The 12,167-nt window shown below is 41.6% G+C and overlaps 1 protein-coding gene across 4 annotated transcripts in view; it reads right to left on the bottom strand.

The window, feature by feature from the left end:
• Window positions 1–12,167, bottom strand: part of ATP8A1 (ATPase phospholipid transporting 8A1) — a 249,471-nt gene that overhangs the window by 150,318 nt on the left and 86,986 nt on the right. For 2 of the 4 annotated variants that reach the window (XM_048848472.2, XM_048848471.2), the window contains exons 13-15: window positions 11,909–11,986; window positions 10,234–10,322; window positions 4,851–4,895 (exon numbers count right to left, since the gene is read on the bottom strand). In XM_048848472.2, coding sequence (XP_048704429.1) covers window positions 4,851–4,895; window positions 10,234–10,322; window positions 11,909–11,986 — 212 coding nt within the window. The remainder of the gene's footprint in view (window positions 1–4,850; window positions 4,896–10,233; window positions 10,323–11,908; window positions 11,987–12,167) is intronic. The other 2 variants (XM_048848473.2, XM_075127954.1) reach the window with 1 other exon arrangement.

The raw sequence follows: 12,167 nt of genomic DNA, 5'->3' as shown, positions 1-12,167 counted from the left end.
CCTGGTATAAGGCCTGAGACCTGAACAAAAGTCAGGCTATGAGCAAAAGTCAGACAAAGCAAACACCTACTTGCAAGTTCACTGGCCAGAACATGAACTTTGCAAAAACATGGCTGGTGTTGCTAAAACACAGGCACCCCTAAGTACTTCTAGGGACTGGGTATTCATGTAAACACGTTCCAGAAGGGTAGTACAAAAACACCATTATATATGTTATGATATAAACACACTCCCCGAAGATGGCACATGGCCACTCTGACCCCTCATGAAGATACAGTCAGGATGACAGGATAATGGATGGAGATGTTTTGTTCGAACCAACGGGTACAAGGTGCAGGGTGGTAACTAACCATGTCAGAAGGGTAATACGTAACTTGTTTGCATCAGTGTATAAAAGAGAAGTCACAGAAGAACCATCTTTGTCTGGACTAGGAGGCAGCAGAAAGTCCCGATGCTGACTGAGCTGGTCCATTTTCAGGGGCATATATGTATTAGTGTCTCTGTAGAGTCCATGGGGTACTAATACTGTGCTTTGTCGGCAATAAACCTGGCCAAGCGCCTTTGCCACTGAACCAAGTCTGTGGTCCTTCTGGATAGTATACCAAGGTTTGCTGACTGAACCAGCTATCTGTGGGCTGGTACAGCACATGGAGAGAAACCAGACATACGTATGCCACCTGACAACAGCCTTCTCAAGGACACCCAACTTAGGTCTTTTGCCTCTTTCTTGGGGCAGAATCCTGCAATTTGCTCCCTCCAGACTGGGGTCTTGGGCTGCAGTCTTTTGCAATTCACTAGGACCACCTCAGCAGATCTGACATCAATTCTGCTCCTGCATTTCTGTTCTCTTAGGGGCTATGACAGGGTTATTCAATGACCAGCCAGCTTTCATAAAGCTGTTTATTCAAAACAAAAGCAATTCAGAGAAAACATTTATGCCAAGCTTACTAGGTGGTCACCCATCTTCCACACAGAGCAGTGATGGGCAACCTGTAGCCCATCAGGGTAATCTGCTGGCGGGCCATGAGACAATTTGTTTACATTCACCATCCGCAGGCACATCTGCCTGCGGCTCCCAGTGGCCACGGTTCATCGTTCCCAGCCAATAGGAGTTGCGGGAAGCGGCAGGCAGCACGTCCCTGCGGACTGCGCCGCTTCCCGCAGCTCCAATTGGCCAGGAACGGCGAACCGCGGCCACTGGGAGCTGTGGGCGGCCATGCCTGCAGACGGTTCATGTAAACAAAACTGATTCATGGCCCGCCAATGTATTACCCTGATGGGTCACGTGCAGCCCGCGGGCCGCAGGTTGCCCACCACTGACAGAGACTCTGACAGGTTTAAAGCACTTCAGGTCCTAAGCAAGGCCTATCTCTCAGTCACAGCCCCATGCTAGCTGGTGAGTGCTAGGATACAGTGTGAGTGACCCTCTCCACAGGTCAGGACTGATATTTTATACAGTTTCAAGGCCTTTTGAATCAGATCAAATCAGGAGGCTGAAACTTCAAAAGACTCGTTACAACAGTATTGTTTCAGTATTGGGGAATTGCATTATTTAACCCCATCGCCTTTAGTTTCTGAAGGAAACATCCTTTATCTTACTTTTTAGCCCAAAACACAATTACTAGCAAGTACATTAATATACATATAGCATTTATAAAGTTAACACAAGCAACTTTGAATACTCCATGTTTTCATAGCATCGCATGTTGCAAGTATTATAATTTAGTTCACCATGCATATAACATTTCCAAACTACACCACAATTGCACTACATATTTATCCTTGTAAATGAGGCAACATACTATACTTTATATCTTTCCTTGAAAAAAAGGATTTAAATTGCAGAGTTTTGTGACTGATGATCTGCTTGACAATAGCACTGAACTCCCACAATACTCCCTGACCCAAACATGAAACTGGCACTCAGTGCTGGTAGCATGTTTGGCCTGCACACTCTCAATCCCTTATTATTCACACCTGTGCCTGGCATAATTTACTTGCCCTTCCCTCTCTTTCCCTCACCCCAACTTTCAGCCAGTGTTGTGGCAGTAAGGGTTAAAGTGCTGGTGGTCAATGCAACAGTGAGCACTCAACAACTATTTTGACTCAAGAGTTTCCCTTCCCAACATAATGAAGCAGTATAATATTTCTGTAGAATTTTATGGATTACAATTTAACTATATTAAAACAGGAGCTCTTCTTAAGGTCTCATTAGAGGCCACTGCGCCCAAAAGATATTTTCCCTTTCTTCCAGGGATTTCCCTTCAACTAGGTAACTTGGAGTCTAGGGAGCCAAGGATTTTTTGGACAGTTATAGATTAAATTATCTTGTTTTAGAAAACCCTTGCATAAATAAAATAATTTAAGATCATCATTGATTCCTCTGGTAAATACAAATATGAATCATGATTTTTGAATGTTTGGGGTTGGCAATACTGAAGTCCCTCTCTGTTCCTTGCAACTGTCATTCTTTTTCATGTATGCACTGGGTGTGAGGAGTGGAGGCAGCCTTACTTCATCTGATTCAGATCATCTGAACACCAAAGTTGCAACTCTGACAGAGGGGCAGGAGGGCGGGTAAAGGAATGGACATGAGCAACACATCTTGAAGAACAGTTACAAAAGATAAGTAACCATTTCTTCTTCTTCAAGTGCTTGCTCATGTCAATTCCATTATAGGTGACTCACAAGCAGTATCCATGGAGGCGGGCTCAGAGTTCATGGTCATGCAGCTTGCAACATTGCTAGACTGAAGCCAGCATCGTCACGGTCCTGCTAGGTAACTGCGTGATGAGACGTAAACATGTGGACAGATGACCAGGTAGCGGCCGTACAGATAACTTGAATCGGCACTTGGGCCAGGAAGGCCACCACCAAGGCTTGCGCCCTAGTCAAGCAAGTGATTACAATTGCCAGTGGAGGCACTTTCGCCAGATCATAGCAGCAATGGATGCAGGTGGTGATCCATGATGAAATTCTCTGGGCAGATGCTGGACAACCTTTCATCCATCACTGCAACAAACAACTGCGTCAACTTACAGAATGCCTCAGTCCTTTTGATGTAAAAGGCTAGCACTCTCCTGACGTTTAGAGAGTGCAATTTGCACTCCTCTTCCAACTTATGAGGTTTTGGAAAGAAGACAGGTAAATATATGTCTTGGCTCATATGAAACAGTGAAACTACCTTGGGCAGGAAAGCCGGGTGCGGCCGCAGCTGGACCTTGTCTCTCTAGAACACCATATAGGGCGGCTCCGAGGTAGGCACCCTAATTTCCAAGGCCCTGCAGGCAGATGCTATTGTGATCAAGTAAGAAACCTTCCAGGAGAGGAGGAGAAGGGAGCAGGAAGCCAGAGGCTCAAGAGGCGTACCCCTGAGTCGTGACAGCATGAGATTCACATCCCAGAGAATGATGGGGTCCTGGATGTGGGAGTAGAGTCGCTACAGCCCTTTCAAAAACCAGACAGTCATATTGTGAGTGAAGACCGACCTGCCCTGGGACAGAGGGTGGAAGGCCGAAATAGCGACCAAGTGGATCTTAATCGATGACAGGACAGGCCCTGAAGCTTGAAATGCAGAGGATAGTCCAAAATTGCCTGCAGTGAAGCCTGTTCTGGTCGGATGCCCTAATCTGACGCCCAGCATGTGAACCTTTTCTATCTGGCCAGGCAGATCGCTCTTTCTGCTACCCAACAAAAACTGCTGGAGACGAGCCAAGCACTCCTGTTCATCCACATTCAACCACGTAGCAGCCAGGCAGTCAGGTGCAACACCACCAAGTTTGGTTGCAGAAGACTGCTGTGGTTCTGGGACAGCAGAGCCAGCCAGAGAGCCAGCTGCAGCGGAGTGGCCACCGAAAGGTCCAGCAGCATGCTGAACGAGCACTGGCGAGGCCAAGCCGGGGCTATCAGGATTACCTTGGCTTTTTGTTGTTTGATCTTCACAGGGACTCTGTGGATTAAGAGCACTGGTGGGAAGTCATACATCAGAGCCCCCGACTATGGGAGCAAAAAGGCATCAGACAGGGATCCCCTGTCTATCCCCAAAAATGAGCAGAACATGTGGCATTTCTTGTTCTGACAGGACACAAACAAGTCCACCTGTGGATTTCCCCACCTTTGGAAGATCACACTGACCACCTCCAGATGGAGCAACCACTCACAGCAAGAAGAGATAGTCCTGCTGGGACAATCTGCTAATATGCTCCAATTGTCAAGATACCGATAGACCTGGAACTCTCGATGCCTCAGGTAAGCGTCTACCAGCGCCATGTATTTTGTGAACACTCTCGGGGCTGACGAAAGTCCCAAGGGCAGCGCCATAAATTGGAAATGACACCGGCCCACCATCAAACAGAGAAACCGTGGAAGATGGAGATATGAAAGTATGCGTCGATCAAGTAAAGGGCAGCGTACAAGTCTCAGGGATCCAGAGAGGAAACTATGGAGGCCAGAGGACCATGGGAAACTTCAACTTCTTGAGATATTTGTTGAGGTGCCACAGGTCCAGAATGGGTTTTAGGCGCCCTTTTGCTTTCAGGATTAGGAATAATTTAGTAATCGTAAATATTGACTCAGGAAAAATGTATCTAAAATTCAGTCTGCATGTATGAGCTTGAATACCAGTTCAAATTATTTTTAAGGTTTGCGTTTTTAAAATATCACAGCATACACAATACTAAATCAGAAAAGGAGTACTTGTGGCACCTTAGAGACTAACCAATTTATTTCTAAGGTGCCACAAGTACTCCTTTTCTTTTTGCGAATACAGACTAACACGGCTGCTACTCTGAAACCAATATTAAATCATGAATTTTAAACAAAACAGATACTAAATTATCTTTAATGCTTACCAATCATCTGAAGAATAACTATAATCCTCAGGCTCAGGACAATGGCTGCACAAAAAGTAAAGGAAGGATAGAAATAGAAGGAAAATATAATCACAGAAAGGCTACAAAATCAGATCACATATAAAAGAAAAATTAATGAAGGAAATGAGTTACTAAAAGGGAAAACTTTTTAGAATACCTCAAAAGAATTGTTGTTAGTGCCAAAATATCAGGAAACAGAAAATTTTGCAATAAAATATTAAATGTATGTTGGGGCTCTGTAATACGCAATCAGGCTAAATTAATTCATGCTTGATTTATCCTCATGCACTGGCACCCAACAAACTGCCTGATCCAAAGCCCATTTAAGTCAATGGAAGACTCCCATTGATTTTAACGGGCTTCAGATAAGAACATAAGAATGGCCATACAGGGTCAGACCAAAGGTCCAACTAGCCCAGGATCCTGTCTTCAGACAGTGGCCAGCGGCAGGTGCCCCAGAGGGAATGAACAGAACAGATAATCATCAAGTGATCCATCCCATCGCCTATTCCCAGCCCCGTCGTCCCAGATCAGCCCATTACTGTGGTTAAAAAAACCCAGAAAATCTAAAATCAGAGAACCACGGAGGTCTCCTACAGGACAAGATGTGTTAAACGTACAGTATTAGTTCAACAGATGCCAAGACACTTATATAAATACAAAATGTAACTAAGTCAAAACAGAAACCAAGGGGCAAATTTTCAGCTGGTGTAAATTGTTTTAGCTTCACTGAAGCCAATGGAGCTGTGATCATTTATACCAGAGGATCTGCTCCTAAGCTTCCAAACTGGTTTACACTAATCAGTTCTGAATGTACATAAAAGCACACATTTTGAAAATATTTGTAATTAAAGACATATTTGCACTGCAGAGTGTTCTGAAAATGCTGAACATCACAACTGGCTACACAGCATGAAGGAATTCACCCATTTATAACACAGGTGAAAACCTATTTACCACATCATTAGTAATTTACTTTAAAGGAGCTGCAGAGATGGAGCAATTTAATTTCTCTGCCCACCCCCATATGAAATCTGCTCTGAAAGCAGAAAGCAATCAAGAGACAAAATTCTCAGGCATGCTGCTCTCTGAGCTGTCCCTGTATTATTTGGCTTTCTGCTCCCTGACGGAGAATGAATCTTCCCAAAGGAGAAGCTCTGTTAAAGATGTTCAGGTCTCATGAAAGGGGGATGCATGAACATTGGGAAGCAACAGGGATCAATCTGTATCAAGGTAATTGAAATCACTGACGATGATTATTATTTTTTAAAAAAGATTGATTTAAACCAGGCTGAGCTATGAATAGCTATTATGAATGTTTTTATGCTATTGTAACTTTAGATTAAAATTTATAATAAACTAAATTGTAAATGCTATTTAGTTGGTTGTTTTTTCACTATTCTTGGGTATCATATTTGAATTTACAAAAATTTTTATAGGCCAAAATACATAAATAAAATAAAAATTGAAAATCTAAAATTATGATCCTGCAAACACTTAACCAGGCACTTACTTTTTACTCACATAAAAAGTCCCACTGAAGTAAATGGGGCTCTCTCATGTGCTTAAGGCTAAGCAAATACATAAACGTATACAGAATCAGAAGTTAAGATTATATTTTTACTAAAAACTTCTTAGTCATACAAAATCTTTATTACTTCAATATAAAATGACTTCAGTGTTAACAATGGAAGTTATTTATTTTAATCACATTAATAAAGTTATTGTGAACCCTTTTTTTATCCACACAGGACAAAATTTTCAAAAACAAGAAGCCTAAAGTTAGGTTCCTAAAACCATATTTAGGCATGCCAGGGTGAGACTTTCTAAAGAATCAAAGTGACTTAAGAGCAGAAGTCCCATTGACTTTGAACTGCAAACTCTCATGGAGGAGTATAGCCTGCTAAAGCATTTGAACTTTCTTGACTTGTGGAAGTTTAATATAATGGAAGGAGGAAACAGCTGCAGATGTAGCATAGGTTATTTGCTTATTAATTTTGTGTCTGAGTTTGTTTTGTTCTTACACCAAGGATGCTAATGAGCTCCTGCCCTTGTCCTTTTCAACAAAGTTGAGCACTTTCAGAGTGAAACTTCTTAGTAGAAAAAGTCTGTACATAAAATTTGAAATTAATTAAAGTACAAAACATCAACGTATCAATTTAAGACTACAACACAGGCAAATGTAAAGTATTAGCAGCATTCAAATTAAAATATTGATTTACATTAAAATCAATTTAAATTCAAAACAGATTTTTTTGATAAAAATAATATTTTTATGTATCTCAGAAAAGCAATCTGGAGCCTGAATTGGCTTCAGTTGAAGACTGTGCTGAGGATGCTTGCAAAGGCTTGATGGGGCCTTTTCCTCCCCTCCCTCAGTCCTTTACTGGGAGCATTATCCCTACTCAGAGTAGATGATAAATCTGTCAGAGGAAGAGACAGGTCCAAGTCTACACTTGTACTCAATTCCCCTTCCTTATTCTGGGAATAGGTGCTGCCAGAGTTCCAGGGGCACTCATCTATCTGGATGAGTTCATAGATGCAGAACATCTTTATAGGGCTTCCTATTCTGTCAGGACTTCCTAACCGGAAACCTTTCTCTGCTCACCTCTTCTGAGTTTTAGCTGCCCCTGCAGATTAGGTAGAGAGGATTGACAATGTGAGGTACAGTTGGAGCTTTACCCTCTCCTGGTCTTGGACTGGGGTCAGCCAGACTGGATGCCTGCCAACAGAAAGTCTTATGCATGTGGTATTCATGATTAGCAGACTGGGAGTGCCTCATATGTGCTGCCTATGCAGCTGCACACCAGAGTGTTCCACAGGGCTGCCTTATGGCCTCCAAGGTCTACTTTTCTCTTCCCTCCTCTAGCAGCAGGCTGCTTGTGTTCTCCACCTGCTGGTGACAGAAAACAACTGGGCTGTGAAGTGGTACGGAGAATTCTCTCTCAGAAGATTAGCTGGTTGGGATCACCATACGTGGGGTCAGGAAGGAATTTTCCCCCAGGTGAGACTGGTAGGGATTTGGGTTGTTGTTGTTTTTTTTTTAATCTTCCTCTGCAGCATGTGGGTGTGGGTCATTTCCCAGGATTGTTTGGGTATATTTCACATCATCATTTCCCTGCCATCTCAGGCACTGGTGCACCTTGGTCCCCTCTATTCTCTGCCTGTGGCCCATAATAATCCAGTCTCCTGTGGGTAATACTTTGGTCTAATTTCAGTTGCTGAGTTTAGTGTGTACGTTCTGCGTGCTGTTGGTGGCCTGTGATATACAGGAGGTCAGACCAGTTAATCTGGTGGTCTCTTCTGGTTTTAAATGCTGACTCTAATTGAAGCTTCAGAGATTACTAGAAGCCTACATAAATGAGTGTTACATCATCACATGTTTTAGTGTACTATCTCCATCTGCTGGTTGAAAAAAAAACTATAACCCAAGAGTCCGGACTGGTATAAAAGATCAAAGGTAGAGAGCCTAGTTATAACTTGTGGATTCCTGATCCACTCTGAATATCTGGTGGATAGAAAACACATCCTTTTAACTTGGAAGCTGAGCAGATTTGATGTGAAAGTCACTGAGAGACAAACAGACTTTAAAGGATATTTTATCTGATTACCAATTTCCTGAGCCATCCATTTCCCTTTATTTCTTATCTCAAATTTCATTCATTCAGCCTAATTCATAACGATCATAAGACTTTTGTTACTTTGCCTGAAACAGACTTCATAAGTAGAAGCGGTTTTGTGACTGAAGAAGTCCTGCAATTTGCCTCAGCTCCCACCATAACTACTCTTTACAGACAAAAATAAAAAATCAGTTGGAGAATGGAGAAGTCAAGGAGAAGACATTAGATTTTATTAGACTCAAGAAAAAAGTTATGGTTTAAGCTTAAATTTTTCTCTTTCTACCCCACTTATGAAAATACAGACACAGACTCATTTATGTGTTACTGCTTCAGCTAGAACAGACTAAGTCACAGTATGGCTCAGGCTGAACACAGATTTCAACAAGGTACTGATGCTCTTAAATTCCTTAAAGTCATAGGGCCTCCACTGTTTTATTCTTTTTAAGCTTAAGAAGTTGGAGGCCCAGATCTTTTGTGTCTTCCCCAACTCTTGTGGCTGCTGGGAGGTGATTTGATGTCAGGGTTACTTATACTTGTAATGGTCTCCTAGGGCTGTTAAGTCAGTAGGTGTGCCTGAGTGCAGCAGCTTCAGGCCTGTCCCCCTTCCACTCCATATGCCAGGGAAATCTTTCGATGCTCTGTCAAGGCAACTTTTTGGTCCCTCTACACTACTGCTGAAGTGCGGGTACAAGATCAGGCCCAGAAAATATGAAGTCGAATAACAAACACTGAATACATCAAGGCAATATTCACTTGAAACATTTTTCTCTACTCTTCCTGAATACCTAGGTACTTGACATTAGCTGACTAAGTTGGTCATCCAAAAACTGAGCTGCTATTTTGTTATTCTGTCTCTTTGCAAAGTCTGAGTTGCCATCCCCCAGTTACCACCAAAAACCAAAACCAAGCAACCAACCAACAAGAAGTCATTCCCCATAGGTGCTGGAACAATTTTTATGGTGGGGGTGCTAAAAGCCATTGAACAAAACTGTAAACCCTGTGTAAGATGGAAACCACTTGAAACCGGGGGTGCTGCTGCAATCCAGTACCCCTAGTTCCAGCACCTATGTCATTCCCACCAGATCAGGGTGCAAAAGCAATTCTACCAAAAAAGGCACATTGTTCAAGCATAAAAGGAAAAGATCATTTCAGTAGGCAAACATTTACTGTTGAAGGTATTAATTACAATAAGCTGTAAAAATAAATTTTAAAATAATGAAACATTGAATTTGTTTAACCCACATAACAAACCTATGTTAAAACAAACACACACACATCTTTGGAATCATGTAAAATCAAAACCCAACACCAAAAAGCTGTTCAAATTCTTGTTCATTCAGTGTAATCATACTGAACTGTTCATTTACACAAGTGTGCACGCACAGGAGCACGTCTGTGTGAAATATAAAATGTGTGCCAAAACATTGTCATTTTCTGTAGCTGTAAGTAAAAACTCATCAATGAAGGTATTAATAAGACTAACATATAGAAACAGCTAATGTGCTGAAATATGTAACTGTAACAATTAACCTTCAGTCTTTTAAAATTTTATCTTAACTTCGGTTTGTGAGAAAAGGTACTCTCTTTTATGTAGTGAATGGATAAAGAATGTCAGCCTCATAACCAACAACTCTTTTCATAGCCACAAGAAAAAGGTCTTCTTAACTACATCCAGTGCCAGGAAGAAATTAAAGAAAAATAAGCAACTTTAAGTTGATATAAAAAAAAAAAAAAACACTTACCCATAAGCAACTCCTGCAATGGTGCACTTCTTAAATTGCATGACATTGCAAGTCAGGGTACCAGTTTTGTCAGAAAATATGTATTTGACCTAAATGAATTTTAAAACTCATTACATTACACTCAATACATATTTCTATATTTAGTCATTCATAGCTGTTAACATACTAAACACTTTTAGCCACTTCTGCAATGAACTACTTCACTCAGTTTATTGATTATAAAAATATTTGGCTTAGAACATAAACTCTTATGAATACATTCTTGATACCTAAAATTTCATATCTGCAAAAGATAAGACATTAAGATGGATGTACAGATTGGGCTTGATTCAACACATGGAGGTATACTTCACAGTTCTATGCTCCATAGATTGCAGAAATTCCACTACTACGTGAGATCAATGGCGCAGCTAGTATAATATCCTGTGTCTGACAGGGGCCAGTGCTTCCAAATAAATTTTAAACTTATTGTACTAATATGCTTATGAGGAAAGAGTCGTTCTAATCCCAAAGCATGAATTAAAAATATGTGAGAAAAGCCAGACCAATCTCTCCTGTGTCTCAGTGACCACCTGCTGGGTCCCTGCAATGTGGAGGAGGAGGCTGACTGATTCAAATGCAGAGGGGACAAGAGACAGATCTGTTGGGGGAGAGGGGAGAGAGAGACATGTGGGAATGGACTGGAATAAGGAGCTAGGGAAGGGGCAGAAACTTGGATAAGAGACTGGGGGAGGTGGAAAAGGAAAACTTGGACCGGGAGTTGCATGGGTGAGAGACTTGCATTAGCTGGATAGAGAGACTGGGACATGGAGCTGAGGGGGAGAGACTAGGGCTGGAAGCCAGGGGTGGGGAAGACTGGGAGGCAGGGAGAGAAATAGAGGAAGGGAAAGACTGAGAGCCAGTAAATGAGATTGGATGAGGAGGTGGAGTGGGGAGGCTGAGAAGCAGTGGTGTAGAGAAAAGGGGGCTGGGGTGACAGAGGGGACACATGGGATGGGGAAATGGTCAGAAAAGTCTGTGCCCTCTAGAAATACTTCCCTCCAGAGCCTAGAATGGAACCCACGATTCCTGTCTCATCACCACTCTGCTGTCAGCAATATCTGTGAAACTGACTGGAAAAATGGGCCATACATCTCTGGTTCACACAGAGGATGGATTACAATCTATTAAACCTATCAGTAGCTCTGTTAGCTCAGTAGTAGAGGGCTGTGTGGTGGATCCAAAGGTTCCCATGAGGGTGAATCAGTAGGATGCATCTGCATAATGCATATTGTATCAGGGGACTAAATTAAAGGTGCACTGGCACAAACCGTGGCATTTTTTAACTTTTGAGCACTTGAATTAGCAAACTTAATAATGTTCTTGTAATGTAGTTGTGTGTGTGCACGCGCGTGTGCGTGTGTGTGTGTTTGATACACACATGTGCATATTTAAAACAGGAGCTAAAATTCCTTTGTCTAAATAAAAACATATAAATGTATACGAAAAACTGTATGCCTAATAATTTAATATACGCTTAAATAATTACTATTCAGAACATACCTATTAAAAATCAAGACTGATATTCTTTCATAAATGTTAAGACCACTCTCAATTCAAGTAAAAACAATTGCTCACAAGTTGTAGAGTGAATCATTTCACACACTATTAAGTTACAGGAAGCAATTTGGTCTACCTGGCCAAGTTCTTCGTTGAGATTGGATGTACGAGCCATGGAAGAAGTGTCTGTAGGTTCATAGTGCATGTCTATATCCTAAATAAAGATATAAGTGGTTAAAAGCTAGTTTTCCATACTTTTAAAAAGATAAATTACTTAGCTTCTTTACAGTTGTTACTTATGTATAGGTGTGACAGAATTCAATTTTTTAACGGATATCAATGTTTATTTTTAAGCATTTTCCCTACATTTATCGATTTAAATTCTCAATTGGGGA

Source organism: Caretta caretta, chromosome 4 (genome assembly GCF_965140235.1).
Source record: "Caretta caretta isolate rCarCar2 chromosome 4, rCarCar1.hap1, whole genome shotgun sequence".
Lineage (NCBI taxonomy): Eukaryota > Metazoa > Chordata > Testudines > Cheloniidae > Caretta > Caretta caretta.
The sequence above is the reverse complement of the archived record's forward strand: the minus strand, read 5'-3'. Positions and strand labels throughout refer to the sequence as shown.